At 40.2% G+C, this 19,512-nt stretch overlaps 2 protein-coding genes across 4 annotated transcripts in view; one reads left to right on the top strand and one right to left on the bottom strand.

Moving 5' to 3' along the window:
• LOC125431614 (T-cell receptor-associated transmembrane adapter 1) overlaps positions 1-19,512 on the bottom strand; it is a 54,116-nt gene that overhangs the window by 33,516 nt on the left and 1,088 nt on the right. Inside the window, exons 2-3 of one of the 3 annotated variants that reach the window (XM_048494583.1) lie at positions 2,430-2,489; positions 530-568 (exon numbers count right to left, since the gene is read on the bottom strand). The gene's annotated coding sequence lies outside the window, so the exon portion shown is untranslated. Of the gene's footprint in view, positions 1-529; positions 569-2,429; positions 2,490-17,391; positions 17,426-19,512 lie in introns of those variants that run through there. The other 2 variants (XM_048494585.1, XM_048494584.1) reach the window with 2 other exon arrangements.
• On the top strand, positions 7,644-16,053 carry LOC125431615 (SH2 domain-containing protein 1B-like). The gene is made up of 4 exons (XM_048494586.1): positions 7,644-7,886; positions 9,362-9,425; positions 9,753-9,915; positions 15,656-16,053. Exons 1-4 carry the CDS (start codon positions 7,753-7,755, stop codon positions 15,694-15,696), a joined length of 402 nt encoding a protein of 133 aa, XP_048350543.1. The 5' UTR covers positions 7,644-7,752; the 3' UTR covers positions 15,697-16,053.

Raw genomic sequence — 19,512 nt, 5'->3', positions numbered from 1 at the left:
TTATGGGGCCAGCAGGATGGCAGGCATGGATTGGTGTTTGGGGTGGGGGGGCAGGCAAGAGAATGGGAGGTGGGGGGGAGACCATGCAGAGGGGGGCTATTTCCAGGAACACCAAAGCATTACTGCCCTGAGCACCCCGGGCTGGTGTTTGGGGTAGGGTGAGGCCTGGCTGGGAAGTGGTTGGAATGTTGGGACAATGAACCACTGAGTGTGCAGTCCTGTGTGCTCATTGGTGGGAAGTTTGTCATTGCAACATCCCATCCCTTAGACAATTATTTCTAAGGGTGCTTAAGTGTGACAAAAGTGGTCAGGGGTACCTGAAGGTGTATTGTGTTGTGAATTCATGACTAAACTACTCATAGACACTTCAGCTTGACAACAGGATTGTATAAGTTATTATTGAAAAATCACCAGTTCTCCATGCATTTCTTTGACGTTCCATTTGGATAGGAAGCCCCCCTTAGATAGGAAGGCTGGCTACTGCCCTCTAGCTCAAGGTGTTAAGAACAGAATGATACCCTCCACTTACATTCTTCCAGTGTGGATGTCTAGCCACTTTGAGACATTCCTCAAGAAATAAAAAAAATTGTGGGCTCAGTATCTTATACAGAATACAATCTTGCTTTTTAAAAAAAGTGACAGTTGTTTGTGTGATACTCTGTTTTACAAACGATCACGAGCAAGCCTGCAGCAGTGCTTTCTAAGGTAGATTAGAAAATTTGCTGAATTGTTTCAGTATGAAAAGCTGATGTGACAGGCTTTGTTTTTTTCTTTTTTTCACCAGGTAGGAAAATAGCTCTTGGCTGCAGTTCATGAAGCTACCCAGTATGGTGCAAAACAGCCAAGGATCAACTCTAACAGCTTTATCAGGCTCTCAGAAAAAGGGGGGGACGGATGTTGTCAGTTCTCTGATGGAAAATACATCCACTGATTGGAGATTTTTCTATGCAAAACTAATTTTCCTCCTACAAAAGCCAGTATTATGTTTATAAACCTACAAATGTTGGGTTGTCTTTCATTTGCTGTTATAAGGAAAGATGCACAGGATATCTCAAATGTGCTCCACCAGTATTCTGGAACAGGCACCTTGCTTTTTTTGTCACAAGTTTTTGTAGCAACTTCCGTGGATTGATGATAGGTATCTTTCTATCTCTTTGCTGACTTGGCCCTCCTCTATATCAGATGTAGGACTGCATTCACAAAATGATGAGAATAGCTTGTCCACAATACTGCATTTATATGATTTAAGAAATCTGCTGTCATGGAGAATCTTACTATATAATAGAGCAGCATGTTCCCCAGGATCCAGAAAAAGTGAGGGCTGATGGGAAGTGTAGTCCTCAGCCATCTGGGAGGACCCAGATTCCAGCTTCTTGGAGAGGGCAAGGACTTCACTTCCCAGCAGCTCTTGCTATAGGAAGCCATCCGCCCCTCCTTTCCAGGAGCAGCAAGCACCAGGCAGCAAAGCATTGCTGCCACAGGCACCCTCGGTTGGTGCTTGGGGTGGGGTGAGGCCAGACTGGGGACTGGTTGGAATATTGGGACGATGAACTTCCCACCACTGGGCGTGCTTCTTCCTGTGCATTTGTCACATGACTCAGATTTATAAGAGTCAGAATGGTTTAGTGTGGCAAGCCCCAGATCTGGACCAATACCAGACTCAGTGATTACAATCAGAAGTCTTATATTGTCAGACAGCAGTGTAGCCCTAGAAAAAGCCAGTTCTAAACACTCGCACTTCTAGCACCCCTTTTAATGCCTCAAAGGGCCCCCCTTTCTTCTGTCCTCAGAAACATCAAAGCAAAGCATTACCAAACAGGAATCAGGCGATTGTTCTCAAGCTGACAGGAAGGGCTATCAGTCCCACTGGCGCTTGGCTCAATCTACATACTATAGGTTACAAAGCACAAAGACGACAGGAAGCCGTGATGCAAGGGAGCACATTATCATTGCAGAACCAGAGCCCCGTTTGATGTCAGGTGCGCTACCTGACACAGTGTGCTGCTCAAGCTATTCATTACTTACCTGGACACTATGGCCATCATCAGAGGCCATGCTTCAGGTGTCCCAACTTTTGAGATTAGGCTAATGGCAACACAGGAATGGACCTTTTTGGCCATGGCACCAAAACTGTGGAGCTCTCTCCCGAGAGATGTGTGCCGCCTTCTGTTATCATTTTCTTCCAGCACATCAAGACTTCTTTCTTTTCCAAAAACTGACAGAATACTTCCGACTAGATAAGATTTCCAATAGAATTAAAGAACTACCATGGTCTAAATTTCAAAAGACTTGGAGATGTTACATACAATATGTAGAAGGGGAACAACAAAACACTGTATTACTAGATAATGTTTTTCAGTTAGGTTAATAATTAATGTATAATTGTATAAAATTAGGAAGAATCATTAAAACTGAAAATAAATACTTACCTTAGTTGAGAATTATATATTGAGAACTATGGATGTTACGTTGAATTTGAGTATATAAGTCTGTAACAACAAGATAGGGTAAATAGTTAAAAGATAGAAGGGAAAATTACATATTAGCTAACATAATACAAGAGTGTTAAATGAGAAATACCATTATTTGGATATATTTTGTATTTGTAGATTATAGAAGAAATAATTAATGGAAAAATGAATATAGAAGTTAAAAATGGAAATAATAGATAAATGAAGTAAAGTTGAGTATGCATAAACATATTTACTACTATCTTGTATAAAGCGGGTGGAGGGCACTAGGGAAGGTTAAGGATGGGATATAACATTTGATATTGTTTACTGTCTTTGCTTTTGTGTTGTTTATTTGTTGATGATGATATTTGTGTCACTGTAATGGTGTGCTAAAATTTTAACTAATAAAACTTTTAAAACAAACAAAAAAAGGCTTCTTTCTTTTGTTGGTCCCTGCTTCCTTCCCAATGTTTTTAATTGTTGTTTTTGTTTTATATGTATTTTATGTCTGGTTTTAATTGTACTATAGAATTTTTGGAGGGTGGTTTTAATGGTTTAAAAACTTGATTTTATTGTGTACATTTTCATTTGTTACCTGCCTTGGTGGCCATTGAGAGGGCAGGAAGGGAAGATAAAATTTTTGTTAAAAAAATTAATAAATCTATTATAAGTTATGTCTAAATACCTAGACTGATGCCTCCTTCTAATGGGGCACCTACGGTAGGAGAATTCTCCTTCTCACTGTAATCTCCTGACCTGTGTAACTATTAGGTTGTAACAATGGGAGTGAACTTTCCTGGGCCTAGAAATGGTTGCTGTTGGGGGATGGGGAAGAGAATGAAGGAAAGACTTGCAATCTTTGCCTATGGTTTGCTGGATGCAATCCTATACTGCTTCAAAATTACACATACCCAGAGGTGGGATCCAGCCGGTTCTCTCAGGTTCCCGAGAGTGGGTTACTAATTATTTGTGTGTGCCGAGAGGGGGTTACTAATTGGGTCCACTCAGAGGCAGTGGCATATTTGCCTAGGGACAAGGGGTACCCCATGTCCCTGGGCGCATCCATTGCAGTCACGTGGGAGGCACCAAAATGTCCCCCCACACAGACTGATTTTGCAAGCCCCAGCAAGCCCGGAATTGAGGAAGCTGGCTGCTGCAAGAATTAAGGAGGCCTGACATAGCCCCACCCACTCTCTACAGTGGCCCTGAGTGTCCATATGGTGGGGGAGAAATACCACTGTGCTCCCAGGATGAGGACTGGGGAGCTCTCCCTCCCCTCCCTTTCACCCAGAGTGCAGTGCCTTATTCTCCATTAAGTCGTTGCCATTGCTTTCAGTCTCAAGCCTTCTCCCCAGCAGACGGGCGCCGGCCAGCACAGGAGAACTGCATAGGCCAGCTAGGGAGGCAATCTCTGCCCCACCTGCAAGGTGTTTGTTGTGGGGAGAGAAAAGGGGGTGCGCGTTCGTTGGCTGGGCTGTAATCTGGAGAGCTGAGTTTGATTCGCCACTTTCTCTGTCCCACCTGTTGCCCCATAAGGTGTTTGTTGTGGGGAGGGGAAAAGGGGGGCATTTGTTAGCTGTTTGGAGACTCCTTAAAGGTAATGTGCAAATCCAAACTGCACTTCTATCCCTAAAATCTTGTTAAACCTGGCTTCTTAACTTTTGCTGTGGGGCTGGGCTGTAATCTGGAGAGCTGAGTTTGAGTTCCCACTTTCTCTGCCCCACCTGCTGCCCCACAAGGTGTTTGTTGTGGGGAGAGGAAAGGAGGGGCATTTGTTAGCTGTTTGGGGACTCCTTAAAGCGAACTGCACCTGGAGTGCACGTGCCCTGCATCCTTGCCACAGCCCTGCCCAGGAATGCCCCGCCCCTGGAATGCCAGGCCACGCCCCTGGAATGCCCCGCCCAGCCCCATTGGCGCTACACCACTGTTTGAATCCCACCACCATGGGAACCCGTTACTAAATTTTTTGGATCCCACCACTGCACATACCTCTATCTTGTTGCTTTAGTCTAATCAGAATAGCACACACTTTTCTTACTTCGTAAAAGTAATATAAAACTGAAATAGTTGTTCTTAAAGGGTTAGAATACTGTTCCTCAGAAAGCAGTGTAGGTGGTTTGAAGAACAATTTGACAAGTTTTAAATTGCTTGGCTGCTGGTGCTGAAGAGTGTGTGGGAAGAACCAAAGCCAGGGTTACCAATGAAGGCATCTTAAGGTCCTAGTTAAGGAAGCAGTTAGCAGTCTGTACCATTGCCAAAATGTCAGGATTCACTAGATGACAGAAACACCTGCCATAAATGATTGCTTCAGGAAGTAACTACAGCACAGCCTCACTGTTTACTCCTACATCAATAGAAGAGGGATTGATGTTCAAGATGTACACAAAGGACAAAACAGGAAGTCTGACAGATAAGAAGATATTTATTTATTTTATTTATTGTTTGGATTTGTAGACCACCCCATCCGCAATGAAGGGATTCAGGGATAAGAAAAATCACTTCACAATTTCCTGACAAACCACAAGAGCCACAACGTGTGACATGGACTTTTGAATCAGGGCACTGCTACTGTTATTACTTGAAACTTGTCCTGCCTACTGAAATACATGAATTTCAGCTAGCAGCAATGGAGTCATGGGTCCTGAGATTACAGACAGTCCTGCATTCAAGTCTTCACAAAACAGCAATGGAGTCATGGGTCCTGAGATTACAGACAGTCCTGCATTCAAGTCTTCACAAAACAGCAAACGCAACAACATGAACTGCACATGGAAACAAGCCAGTTCCAGCTGAGAACTAGTGTATTATGTCTGTGTTGTCAGTGTCTTTTAATAGCTCAAATGCAGAATTATGCATCTTTGATCATCTCACATTGCTCTTGAGGTTCTGATTTAAGACAGCTTCACACAACACATGAGTTGGGAATGACAAATCTGTGCCAACTCAACTCTCTAGCCCCTGCATCCTTGTGTTTTTGCCTTGAATCTTTATGATAAGGTGACATCTGAATTCATATAAACAAATGACTGACATGATTAAGGTAATGAAAGAAACAAGAAAACTTATACATCTATGTAACCTATTTGTTTTGTTCTGTTTTCCAATATCACTTTTTTTCGCTCTAAAACTAGACAATCCCAGAATAGAAATTTAGTCTGATTTCCTCAGATGCCATCTGCTCCACCAAGGTTGATTTGAATGTTGAATGTGACTATTGAATACAGGTCATCTTCTAGATGACAGTCCGATCAAATGGGCTAGCCAGCTGCTCCCACACAGAGGCTTCCCAGTGGCCCACAATAATGGCTACTGATCCTTCGCTCTGTTCCTGGTGTTTACGTTTTTATTATGTTATCATTTTAATTTTTTTCTATTGTTTGTTTTTTATGTTTGCTGCCTTAGAGACCCTGATCAGATAGTAATGCTGCGTAAAAATGTTTTAAATAGCACAGTGTTATTTTTAAAACATATTTATAAAAATTATGCTACATAATTATAAACTAATTATGTGGACTATTAACGTATCTTAACAGAAAACTATCTTTAGAAAGACTTTCCTTTAAAAGCATTTTATTTACAAAATTATTTAAATTTAAAAATCTGACTTTTATTTTTTTAAAAAACACCCTGTCCAAGCCTATTAATATGATAGAGCAAAGATAATCATACACCAATGTTTTCCATGAGTGAATGTCTATATGAATTTTGTACATCTATACATATAAAAATGGAACCCTGCATTTGTTGCTTTGAGAATAACCCTGCACCTGCTCGCCCTAACGCTCTGAAAATTTCACAGACACTTACTCATTCCCCTGACTGTGTTCTTACATACTTCCTGCTGTCAGACAACACACCTGAGCCAGGTAAAACATATTTTTCCTGGCGCACCAGGCCATGAAGCTGCCTGTGTGTAACTGTCACCCTTAGAATGTTCGCTCAGATGGCCAGATATGAGCAGTGAAAACAGTATGTAGGCAATAACTCAAGTGGAAGTGAAACACATACACCCATTGCCGTGTGAGACGTCAGGTGGGGTTCCCCCCCTCACACTCAGATGCCTTTCACTCTCTGAGCCTCACCCACTACTACCACACGACACACCTACTCTCATACACATTCAGCGGAAGGAAAGGGAAGGGATGGAGGGGGAGGCATGCAAGGGAACAGAAGTTAGGGAGGGGAGAGAGTGAGGGGTGGCATGCAAGGGAGGGGAGGGAGGGGGACCAGTATCTGGATATGACCCACACACTCTAGCAAAGGGAAAGGGGAGGGAGGTAGGGAGAGGGGTGGCATGCAAGGGGAGAGAGTGAGGGGTGGCATGCAAGGGAGGGGAGTGCCCAACCAACCTTGATTTCCTGAATACTGAGGTTACAGTTCAGAAAACAAGGTTGCCTCCGAGGCATGCGTTACTCAGGAGTAAGCTCAGTAAAGCAACCGTGACATACTTTGAATGACTGAGTCGGGACTGAGAGGGTTTACTCAGAAGCGACACCCATTGCCACCACCCCAACTTACTCCCAAGTAAAGGATTGTGACCAGCCAGCCTAGATGTGTGGGAGGGGTGCCTTTCCATCCCCCCCCCCAAGGAATGCGGTCACACACATAAATGACATCACACAGTATCAGCTGTGCCTCTGCAAATGATTTGCTGCTACTGTTCCTTTCCCATTTCACCACAATAAGCCACAGCAACGCGTGGCCGGGCCCCGCTAGTTTTGTATAAAAAAATACTACTAGGAAGTTCCCTTGCTTATATCTTTGCATCCAAGAAACTTTATTGAACTGGGACACTAAAGAGATTATGGTGTCATTGTCTTTATTAGTACCAAACACATGAATGGACCCTAAGGCCTTCTGGTTGGCTTGGTTTATTCAAGCCAGACAGATCCTTGTGCTTATACCCATAGGGTGTTCAGCAAAGCACTGTATACGAAGAATGTCTGAATCACACTGACAGTACTTCTAAAATCTGTTATAATATATAATCTAGGCTCGGCTAAACCTTCATCTCCACTTTCTCAAGACAACTCAAAATGGTATTCTTTGCTTACAATGCAAATCTGAGGGCTTTAAGATACCTGCAAATGACTAAACCATTTATCAGTTTGAGCTTCCTGTGCCAAATGATAGGTGTCTGAATCTTTTTCAAAGAGATGAGAAACCACGTTAAACCCACGCAGCATTGCATCCATTTCAACATCCTTTCCTCACCAATATGGTTTCAGCTGAGTTAGGAACAGGTGCTCTTCTCAAGAGAATTTTAAGAGCTAACCTGTAAAACAGTTTTCATAGGCAAATGGAGCTGCAGTATTTCCATGGAAATATAACGAAGGAAATGTGTGAAGAAGTACTGATACATAAAGGAAAGAATGGAAGCTTTTTATTACGAGAGAGCGAGAGCATACCGGGAGTCTTGTGTCTTTGTGTTCTGTAAGTATTTTCTTATTCTTTTAAGTGGTATCTTTCTTCTGTCTTTTAAAAAGGAAGCTCCCAATCTACAGAAGCTTAAATTTGTATATAATTTTGAAGCATTTCCCAATAGTTTAACTAGAGTTACTTCCACATGAGTTTTTATGACAATGAATCATTAAGCCCCACTGATTTCTAGGGAATTACACATCTGGACTAATACTTTTTCCTGTTTTGGGATTTTTGGGGGGATGGGAAAACTATTGCCATTTTTGGAAAAGTCTGATTTTTTTTCTCAGAGAGATATGTAGCTGGTTTGACTTGTAGTGTACATTGTTCAGTCATCTAGGCTCAGATCAAAAAGTAGGATAATAATAAAGATATGTAGTAAATGTACACGCAGAAAAGTTTCCAGTCAAACAAATGTCGATAAAAATCCAGTTTTTTTCCAGAATCCTTGCAAAAGGGTATTCAAACTAGGAAGTTTAGTTCAAAAAGTAAAATCCACACCTTTCTGAAATTGCCAATCTGTTTTGATTCACACCCTATCATACAATAGCATAACATTTATTCACAAGGGCATTATATAGTACTGGAGACGCACCTTTTGAATATATGGAACCATGTACAGCATGGTGATTTCACAGTAGAGTCAGTTCCCATATCTGAAGCACTGCCAAACTGCTAGGAAACAATGTTCGTCTCACCTTGTTTGCACGACCCATGATTGGCCACATGTACATAAGAATAGTAGTATTTGCATCAGAGATCTGTTTTTTCACATATTAATGCAGATCTTCACTGATGTACCCCCTGCACACACACACACTCTCTCTCACACACTCCATAAGAACCATTACCAGTCTGCTATTACCATAAGAGACTTTGTGACTTGGCTATTATGCAGGAGCCTAATTCTACTTAATTACAAACCTACCCTGTTTCCCCAAAAATAAGACCACTCCCGAAAATGAGCCCTAGCATGATTTTTCGGGATTTTTGGAGGTTGATTAAAATATAAGCCCTTCTCCAACAATAAGCCCTAGTTACAGATTCTCTGGCGCAGCTGATCTGGTCACATGGGGGGTGCAAAATCATGGAAAAAAATAAGTGATCCCCTGAAAATAAGCCCTAACACATTTTTTGGAGCAAAAATTAATATAAGACCCTGTCTTACTTTAGGGGAAACATGGGTAGCTGTACAATCCTAAACAGTTATACCCAGAGTCCAATTCCATTTAGGATTGCACTGTAACCGTAGTTGCGGGTAAATGTCATTCAATATGACTAGCCAGAAATCTATCACAGGCAACTTCAGTTAAGTTCTGGTATTATTTGAAAATAGGTGAGAAGCAACGTCTTGGTAGCCAAGATGACCTTTTCTCCATATACTCCCCAGATAACGATTTTCATGATACAGACATAAATATATATGACTCTTCAACATTCTAATAATCTCACAATTAATACTTTTCCTTTTTTAAAAAAATATTCAGCTATGAAGAGGTTGTCTACACTTACAGAATATTCAAGAAACGTAATGGACATTACGTTATTCAGGTAAGAAAATGTCTGCGGGTAAAGACAAATTTAGTAAACATGCATTGTCCTATTTCATCTTAATATCTGGACTGTCCATCTACCACAGCTCCCAATGGAATGGATTCTGATTCAACACCACTACATCCCTGAAAATATCTAAAAGCTGTGTTCTTAACTGTTACTTATTTCATGATAGTGAAATATTCATATTGCATTATTAATGAGCTTTACTAAAAATAATCTTTCATCATACATATTCTTTGACTCAAAAACCAATTGCTATTCACATTTAGAATTAAATGTAAATTTAGCAACAATCCACATATTGTTCACATTATTTTGCAGACTTCTGATTCAGGTCCAAGACAGGACTTCAGAACTTTAAAGGATTTAGTTGCTAAGTATGAAAAACCCAATCAAGGACTAGTAATTCATCTGCGCTATCCAGTAAATAGATCAACATTCCAGCAGGGGTCGGAGCATGGCCATGGAAATTCAGATTACGCTGGTAAGAATGTGCATAACAAATCAAATGGCAAACTAATAAAATTATTCCAGACAGGAAATATTATGTGGTCCCCTCCCCTCAGCAAACAAGACTGCAATAGAGGCTTAGCTAAAAATACAATTGCCTTTTTGAGGGAGAAAAAAAATGAACATGTTCTTCATTTCTTCAGAGAAAATGCTCAAAAAGAAGTGCCTCTGGATTAGACAATATATTTAAAAAAACAAAATAAACTTAAAATAGTGGAGCTATAGCATTCTGTGGAATAATCAATGATAAATATTTTTTATAAAAGGTCAGTCAAGGAACAGACTTATTTTTTTCTCCAGAAAGTATTTATTAAACCTAAAGTTGGCTAGTGCCATTTTAGAACAGACAATTTTTCTCTCTTGCATTTTAAAAGCAATACCTCTTTAGGGTGGTACTTGCTGTGAAACGTAAGTGCATAATCTAACACAAAAACACAATTTCTTTTACTTCAAATTATTATCCTAATTTATGCAATTAAAACAGTGCTTTAATCAGTCAACTAAGTTTTCTTTAATTTGGAAACAGACCTTTTGTAGGCTTTCCTTGCCTTTTAAAAACATCTTTTGGGTAGATTTCTGAGGTAGGAGGAAGTTAAGATACGCCACCTTGTATAAAGGAGGAAATGATGGTACAGGGACCAACAGCAGAAGTATTCGTGGCCTTTCAAAAAGTTATTCAGTGCAGACAAGCCCATGGAGGAAGGAGTTAAATTATCTATGCAGGCTAATCCAAAACATTTTCTGAAGGAATTTTATATGAATTCAGATGCACTAATCTCCAACTGCAGGACTGGAACCAGCATTCATGACTATATATAAGCTTTGAAAAATACAACTTTCAGTTCATACTGTCTTTCAGGGGAATTCTTTTTAAACCTTACATTTTATGTATGAAGTTTTGAATCAGTCAGAATATAAGACTTGGCGGGGTTGGAAGTAAACATCAGGTAGAAATTCAACAAAGGCACCCTTATATATTTTTTTAAGATTATGTACCTCTCCTAGCACCTATCTTTATGTTAAATTATAGTATGGAAGATCAAGCAGGGCACTTTAAAATAAATAAAAATCAAGGATTTTCGGGGGGGGGGGTGTAAAATCATATTGTAAAAAGTGTAATTACAGCTATTGTCTCTCTTTCAAATAACCTAGTTAAGTTTTTTTCACATTTTAGTAGAAATCAGCATGTTGATGTATTTATCTTTTAAAACTGAATCTTGACCATCTTTGTCATTTAGTTAATGCTGTTGTTCTATGGAAGAAAGTTAGCCATGGGGAAACTTGACTTCTATAATGTGGAGAGTATGCATGTAATGTTGTAAATTATTTATTTATATCCCAATTTTTATCCCAATGGGGACCCAAAGTGGCTTATTGCAACATTCTGTCCTCATCCATTTTATCCTCACTAGCAGCATCCTTGAGGTAAGTTAGGCTGAGAGTGAGATTGTCCAAGATCACCCATTGAGCTTGCATGGCAGAGTGGGGATTTGAACCTGATCTCTGAGATCACAGTCCAACACCAACCATTATACTATGCTGATAGTCTTTTATCTTACAGTATAATTATGTGTCATATTTATTGCAGTGGCCTTTCCACTGGATCAGCAAGTTGTAGCTGCTATGGCAAACATTATGCTTGTCCAGTGATCAGAAACTTGCTTTAAAGCAATGATGGAGATTGCAGTCCTGGGGGCAGGGGAGTTGCAGCACGTCAGGAGACAACACAGCCACACTGTCTCCCAAGAGGGTTGCTGTGCCGTGGTCATCAAGCCGAACACAATTCTTTCCCAACCTTTATAAAATCCCCCAATGGAGCACAATGGGCTGTGCCTACCTTTTTGCTGGTGTAAGTCTACACTGACAAATCATGACGTTCTGGGCCAAAAAGGATCAGGAAAGCGACTATAGCCAGCTCTGGTCACAGAAATATCCCAATTGGAATCAGTGCAGGCTCTGTGATGGAGAAGTACTGGCACCATGGCTACTTTGGCACCTGGGTGTTTTAGTGCCACTGTGAGGCACTCCAGTACCAGCGTAAGTGCTCCTGTGCCAGTATAAATGCCCCTTGTACCGGCATAAGTGGCATTTATGTTGAGACAAGGGTCACACCATCTTCTCAGTGATCTGCTCCCCTCTGGATTGCACTGTTAGAGTATCTTGATTTAAATCACTCTACCAATGTGAAACAGATGAGAAGAATGATCAGAAGAAGTGGTGTTTGGATTTATACCACTCTTCCTCTCCTGTAAGGATACTTAAAAGGGGTTACAAACTCCCTTCCCCTTTCTCTCCCCACAACAGATACCCTTTGAGGTAGGGGGGACTGAGAGTTATGAATTAGCTGTGACTAGCCCAAGGTCACCTAGCAGGAATGTAGAAACAAATCTGGTTCACCAGATTAGACTGATGTGGAGGAGTGGGAAATCAAACCAAGGCCGTTTCCACACGGCCACGCTCAGGGGGTGAGTCGGCGCGACAACTCTAGAGTCACAGGGAGGGCGTGCGTGCCCCCTGGCCTGTGCAACGCGCAGGAAGCTAGGAGGGGACGGTAAGGAGTTCGGGAAAGAGGGGTAATGGTGCCTTCCAGCTGCTGCCATTCGCATGGCAGTGTTTGGAAGCCGCTGCTTTTGAAAAACCTCGCTCCCTGAGCTTCACACCACTTGGGGGTTGCGAGGCCGGCGCTGCTGCGATGCAGCAATGGCAGCCGTGCAAACCCCTCCCCAGGGACACTGTTTTTAGCATCCCTGGGACGCTGTATTCCGCCTGTGCAGAAACAGCCCTAGTTTTCCAGATTAGAGTCTGCCTGCTCTGAACCACTATACCATGCTGGCTCTCAATGTTTTTCACATACTAAGAAGACCATGTTTTCTATTTTGGGGAACAAAAAGGGCATGGGTGAGTCATTTTTATCTTGAACCTTGAAAGACTTGGATTTAGGACACTTTTCAAAATGAAACATTTATGAAATTTCATTTGTCATTTTTGTTGCTGTTGAGATCTATTCACACACGTAAAGGAAATAAATGCCCTATTAATATGCATACCAATTCCCTAAGTTATGCTTATACCACAACAAGGAACAAAGATCATAGATACTATGTTCTCTCAGTTTAGTTACTACATGTTTAATGTTTTACTTCCAATTCTCATAGCCAGGATTCCAGTATATAGTAGAAAAAGTAATGATGAGAAGCAGTGTTAATAAACAGATTGGGAACGTACAATTTATACCTGATTAATTATAGATAGTATCTACTGTACATTTTTCCCACTTTTTAAAAGGGTGCAGGTCTCTAGTCCAGGTTTCTGTCTTTCTTACAAGGGCAATATCTCACCATAAGATTTTTTTCTGGCTGGAAGTACAAACACTTCCATGTACTTCAAGCACAGGCTTCAGTCCTTTCTCTGGTTCTTCCTTCTGGCTCCCAGGACAGTTGTAAGTCAAGTAAATACAGTGAAACCTCAGTTTTTGTTGACGTCAGTTATCATTGGTTTCAGTTTTCGTCGATTTTTTCTGTGAAAATTTTGTCTCGGTTTTCGTTGGTTGCCTCAGATTTTGCCGTTTTCGTCGCCTTGCCCACGTGACCTCGCTGCTAATTTCCTATGGAAATGTCCTATGCATTGCCTCAGTTTTCGTCAGTTTCGATTTCGCCAATTGTTTTCGGATGGATTATCAACGAAAACTGAGGTTTCACTGTAACTACCACCCAAACATGGCCTGGATAAATCTCAGGAAAATCAAGTACAAATTAAGGAAACAGATCTGTGATCCCTGGAAAAGTTGTAAGTCAAAACAAGAAAAAGAAGAAATCATAGGATGTTCAAGATCAAATGTGGAAAAAGTGTGCGGGGTTTCAACTCAGTAGTAGATCACATTCTTTGGTATACAAAGTCCATTTTAGTCACCATTTTCTTTCATTAAATGATCTTAAGCCACAAGGTCTATGAAAGAAAACAAGGGCATTGAGAGTTGAGTGTAGCTAGCTTCCTTACAACTGCTTTTTTAATGTAGCATAAGCCCGGTAGACTATGCCCCTTCCACACAGCAAATGTATAATGGGGTGCAATCATGATAAAGGAAACCATTTTCCTGTTTTCCCATTCACATGTGTTCCATGCAGGCAGAGATTGGAGGCCACGGCAACAATTCAGGTTGTTGTCAAGCCTTTGCACAGAGATGCTTCTATTTTTAAAAATTTACCTGCCACCCATGCATAGCTACACAGGCATGCAGTGATGAACCCCCCACAGCCATATCAATGCCCCATGATATGACCAGTCGCAAACTTTTTTTAAAGAAGGAAAAGGGGCCTCCCTGCAATGGCCAGGCAATGGCAGGCAGCCTCTCCGTGACAATGGAGGATGGAGTGTAAGGGAGGGGAACAAAGCCATTTATTCAAGAGCGGCTCCGACCAGAGATTTTTTCAAAAGGTTCGCTTGTTTAGCGATTTTCAAAAAACCCAGGTTGGGAGATATAAAACAGGGCAGACTTGTTTTGGGGGTGGGACCTGTGCAAAGCCCTCCCCCCAAAAAAAACCCAGGTTATATAGCGTCCTACACTTGTGTTTCTTCGCCTATGGAATGGTCTTACTTCTAATAGTACAAACTGACACCCACCAAAAAACTATCCTGCAGGTTAGACCATAATTCAAGGCAAGACTCTAATAGTTTCTATAATAAATTACATGTTTTGAACCATGTACAAAATAAACTCACAGAAATATACCTGGTACAGTAGAAAAATGTCCTACAAAGAGGATCACAAACAAAAGAGTTCAGACAAGCTTTCAAGATAACAAAAATTCCTGTTTCATGGGGGATAAACCCTCATCTTCTTCAGTAAAAAGTATTATATCCAATAGTATTATATCCAATATACCCTTCTGCACATGCAGGATAATGCACTTTCAATCCACTTCCAATGCACTTTGCAGCTGGATTTTACTGTGCGGAATAGCAAAATCCACTTTCAAACAATTGTGAAACTTGATTGAAAGTGCATGATTCTCCATACGTGGAAGGGGCCAAAGGAACTGAATAGAATTGGTTTAGCCTGCAATTGCTGTCTCTTCCGAGGACTAGATTCTGCTGAAAGACACCCCATGGGATCTATGTTTGCATTCTAAAGAATGCAAAAGACACATACAAACCAACAAACAAACTACCCAAACATATGAGAATCACAAAAGCAAGTTAATCTCTTTCATCTCACCACAGGTATGCAAACTGCATTTTTTTTAGACCACCAACACTCAGAGAAGATTTTTCATTTTGAAAAATCTTTCTCTGAGTGTTGGTGGTCTAAAAAACTTCCTTCCAGTTGTATGACTGCAAGCTGATTTTGTACTAGGTTCAATACATGTAATTTATTATAGAAACTATTAGAGTCTTAACTTTAACTATTAAAGTTAAATTGCAGTGGAGAAATAGCAGATGAGAATCAGGTTAAGTATATATCCTGCTACTTCTGCACTGCATCTCCTAACAGGGATTTGCACAAATTCAGCCATTAGGACTTTAGTACATAAGGTGACTCCTTAATAACTGGTTTCAGGCTCTTTGTTATATGTACTGTCATTATGCAGTACACAGTATCTTTCAACAGAAATTGATTTAATACAAGCTATCATCTCTTTTGTGTCTACCAATAAATTACCCACTTTATGTTACAATCACAGAAATAATCAGTTGTCTTATCTTTTTGTTTCCAGAAATTGAAGATGCAGATTATATTGATGTTGAACCAGAATGAAATAAGTTTTGCTCTTTCAACATAATGCCTGCTCATCACCAGTAGCTGCACCCTTGCTGATTGGGTCTTCTATTAATCTGACTGGGTTCTGTATTATAATGCTGTGCACAGTAATGTTAACATTCTGTTTAATTATAAGTTTAAGGTGATACATCATTTATTTCTTGTATTTTAATTTTTGTCTCACTTAAACACAACTCCCCCCCTTTTTTGTTATGTCATGATATATATGCTTATACATTCATGTATCTGATAAAGTAGCTCTGTGCCAAAAAAGCTTTCAATAAATTTATTATTTTAATCAGATGTCAAAAGAATTATTCCTGTTTTTCTGTCTCAACAGATTAGCTTATTAGAACCCGCCACACAGCATCAACTTTGAACTACATAAATGACTTTGGCAGTCTTCTATTTGCAACATTCACTGTTTTTAGCAGCATTTTCTTCAATAGAATTTCCCAATATAACCACAGGGTTGCTGTTCAAAATGGCAGTTTCATGTCAAGTTCTTATCTATCCCATCTATAAATATATTATTACACATCTCAGTATCATAGTGCTGTGTGTTTTCCATTTGTGCATCACATCACTAGCTAGAAAAGCTGAGAAAATACACCATATTATAAGAAAGAATATTCTGCAATAACTACTCCTTTTTTAAACTTCTTACACTTTGTATGTGTTAAAGCATGTCAGAAGTAGATGGGAAATAAGTTAGCACCTGGTTTACACAGGATTTAACACTTTCATGCTGTTTACCTAGCACCAGTGAAACTTCATCCCTTCAACTTCATCTCTGTAAGCATATGTGGTCACAGGAAATAGTAGCTGATGTATATAAACTGATTACAATCCACAACCTGTTTACCCCATAGTGGTCCTAGAGCAACTAAACATTATAGTTTGGTTTTCATGTGACTTAAGGTGATAGATTTATGATTAGCTTGGTCAGCAAGTATCACAGTTGCACCTAGACATTACTGTATAATCTAGGCACTAAGGGGTTATCCCACAGATGTACCGTAGTAAAGAGGAACAAAACACCTAGAGTAGAACAAGGAAGAGCTGAAAGTGGGTCAGCTGGGCAACAGAAACAAAGCTTATCAAAAATAGAAGCAGTATGCAGGAACAGTATTTAAAATTTAGGTTCAAGCATGTAGATCCTTGAAAGAGAGGACCAGAGACGACCTTACAGAGTCACAGCATCCTAAAAAGATGGATCCTAGAGAAACAACCAAGGAAAAAGTCTACTTTATAGGCTCCTCCTCTCAACATATGAATAGCATAAGAACAAAAGGTCAGTATAACAATTTCAAGACATGCGGTGCATGACCACTAATCAGGAAATGAAAGAAATAAGTAGCAAAAATAAATAGAAAGGGATGGGTATAGCACAGCTATCAGTAAACATTTTGTTTATTTATCCAGAAGCTGAATATGGACCTATAACAGGAATTCCATTAAAAATAGGCAATTAACTTTTCTCACTGAAGATGATTAAAAAATGGGTAACTCAGCATACAACTTTTTAGATTGCGGTTCTGCTGCATAGTGTTTTCTCTGAACAACGTCTAAAGGCTTTAACATTATACAATTATTATTCCATCATATTTAGATTTTGACCCATTGGAGTCAAAATCCTTTAGGGATTTTGGTAAGAATCGTGATAAAGAAATGTAATTGTGCAGTTCTCACCAGGGGGCAACGAAAACAGCCTCCATGATCAAAAACAGTTGCATCATGATCTGAAACACATTTTAAAACAAGAAGGAAAAGACTAAAAGCCCAAAACCAGTATCAAATCTTATCAAGGCCAGAACCACAAAACAAATCACGAAAAACATTGATGTAATACTTTGTGCGGCAAAAGCACAAACCCTCATGAATGTATACGATTTTTGCATTGAAACAAAATAACCCACATCATACATCATACCTTAATTTATAGGCACTATAAAAACTACACATTTGCTCCACAACAGTGCTGCAAAGATCAGTACCTGTTTTTTGTAGTTCATTCTATGGACATGGATGTGACATGTGGTTTCTTAATAAGTTTTGAGTAAGCCCATGTAAAATTCCTGAGGATCCATGAGGATTCTGGAGCTTTGGGATCACTGTTGTTACCTTAACAGTTAGCTGAACAGTTATGAATATATTTTTCAAAGTAGCAGTGGGGAAAATAACTCAGCTTGGCAGTGTGAGAGGCAGGCTAGGTGGGATATTTTAGACAACTACACCAGAATTGGCTTTTGAAAAGTTCTACAGAGAATGCAAAAGAGACCAAATTGTTGTTTAAATATTTTTATATAAATGTTGGTTGCAAACAATCACACAGTAAGACTTTTGTCATGCAAACTGTCACTAAGGACATATGTAACTTAATGGTGAATCTGAGGTAACACAAACTCATGAAGATCCATGCTTCAGAACAATGTTGTTATGTTGGGTAGCACCATGGAGTGAAACTGTGATTTTTGTACCATAGGATTTTGTTACAGGCATATGTGATTTGATAGTGAATTTGGGGTGACCCAATCAAAAATCCTGGATTAGAATCATAGAGTTGGAAGAGACCACAAGGGCCATCAAGTCCAACCCACTGCAATGCAGGAACGCACAATCAAAGCACTCCTGTCAGATGGTAATCCAGCCTCTGTTTAAATACCTTCAAAGAAGACTCCACAACTCTCCAAGGCAGTGAATTCCATGGTCGAGCAGCCCTGACGGTCAGGAAACTCTTCCTAGTGTTTAGGTGGAATCTCTTTTCCTGCACCTTGAATCCATTACTCCGTGTCCTTGTCTCTGAGGCAGCAGAAAGCTTGCTCCCTCTTCGACATGGCACCCTTTCAAATATTTAAACATAGCTATCATGTCTCCTGTTAATCTTCGCTTCACCAGACTAAACTGTTGCCACTAAACTGTTAAAACTTCACCAGCTCCCTAAGCCTCTCTTCGTAGGGCATGGATTCCAGACCTTTTACCATTTTGGGTGCCCTCCTCTGGACCCGTTCCTTCTTGGATTGCGGTGGCCAGAACTGTACACAATATTCCAGGTGAGGTCTAAGCAATGAAGAATAAAGAGGTACAATTACATCCCTCGATCTTGACACTATACTCCTATTGATAAAGCTCAAAATCGCATTGGCTTTCTTGGCTACCGCATCACACTGCTGACTCATGTTTAGCTTATGGTCTACTAAGACTCCCAGATCCCTTTCGCATGTAGTGTTGTCAAGCCAAGTGTCACCCATCCTATATCTGTGCATTTCATTTTTTCTGCCAAAGTGTAGTATCTTACATTTATCTCTGTTGAAATTCATTTTGTTTGTTTTGGCCAATTTATGAAGATTCGTGCATCAGATCCATGTTTTTGTGCCACAAAACAATAGATCCATCTTTGTGGTAAAATCTATGCCTATGGACATGCGAGTTAATGAATTCTGAGGGGCCTAATGCAAAAATCTTGAAGTGTCATGCTCTGGAACTATGTTTTTGTGCCATGGCTGCACCATGGAGCAGTGGACCCATGGTTTTTGTGGTGCAATCTGTGGCTATAGACATGATATGTGATTTGATGAATCTGGGGTGTCCTGCACAGAACTTTCAGGGGTCCATGAGGATCCATGCTTCAGTGCCACTGTGATGCCACAAAGCAATGGACACAATTTTTGTGGTGCTGCCTGTAGACTAAGGTATGATCTACAATATGTCTGGAACTTTATTTTGTTTCAATGGTAGAATCATTGGAATCCATTTAAAATAATTTAAATTCAACTTTTACCCAGTCTCAAAATAAGCCACTGATTTCTATGA

The sequence above is a fragment of the Sphaerodactylus townsendi genome, linkage group LG04 (assembly GCF_021028975.2).
Source record: "Sphaerodactylus townsendi isolate TG3544 linkage group LG04, MPM_Stown_v2.3, whole genome shotgun sequence".
Classification (NCBI taxonomy): domain Eukaryota; kingdom Metazoa; phylum Chordata; class Lepidosauria; order Squamata; family Sphaerodactylidae; genus Sphaerodactylus; species Sphaerodactylus townsendi.
This window is presented reverse-complemented; position numbering and strand designations above follow the sequence as displayed.

Excerpts from the sequence above, each read along its gene's own strand:
- LOC125431615 (XM_048494586.1), top strand. The coding sequence starts at position 7,753 with ATGGAGCTGCAGTATTTCCATGGAAATATAACGAAGGAAATGTGTGAA. Across the intron at positions 7,887-9,361 it reads GTCTTGTGTCTTTGTGTTCT|CTATGAAGAGGTTGTCTACA; the intron begins GTAAGTATTTTC and ends AAAAATATTCAG. Across the intron at positions 9,916-15,655 it reads TGGAAATTCAGATTACGCTG|AAATTGAAGATGCAGATTAT; the intron begins GTAAGAATGTGC and ends TTTTGTTTCCAG.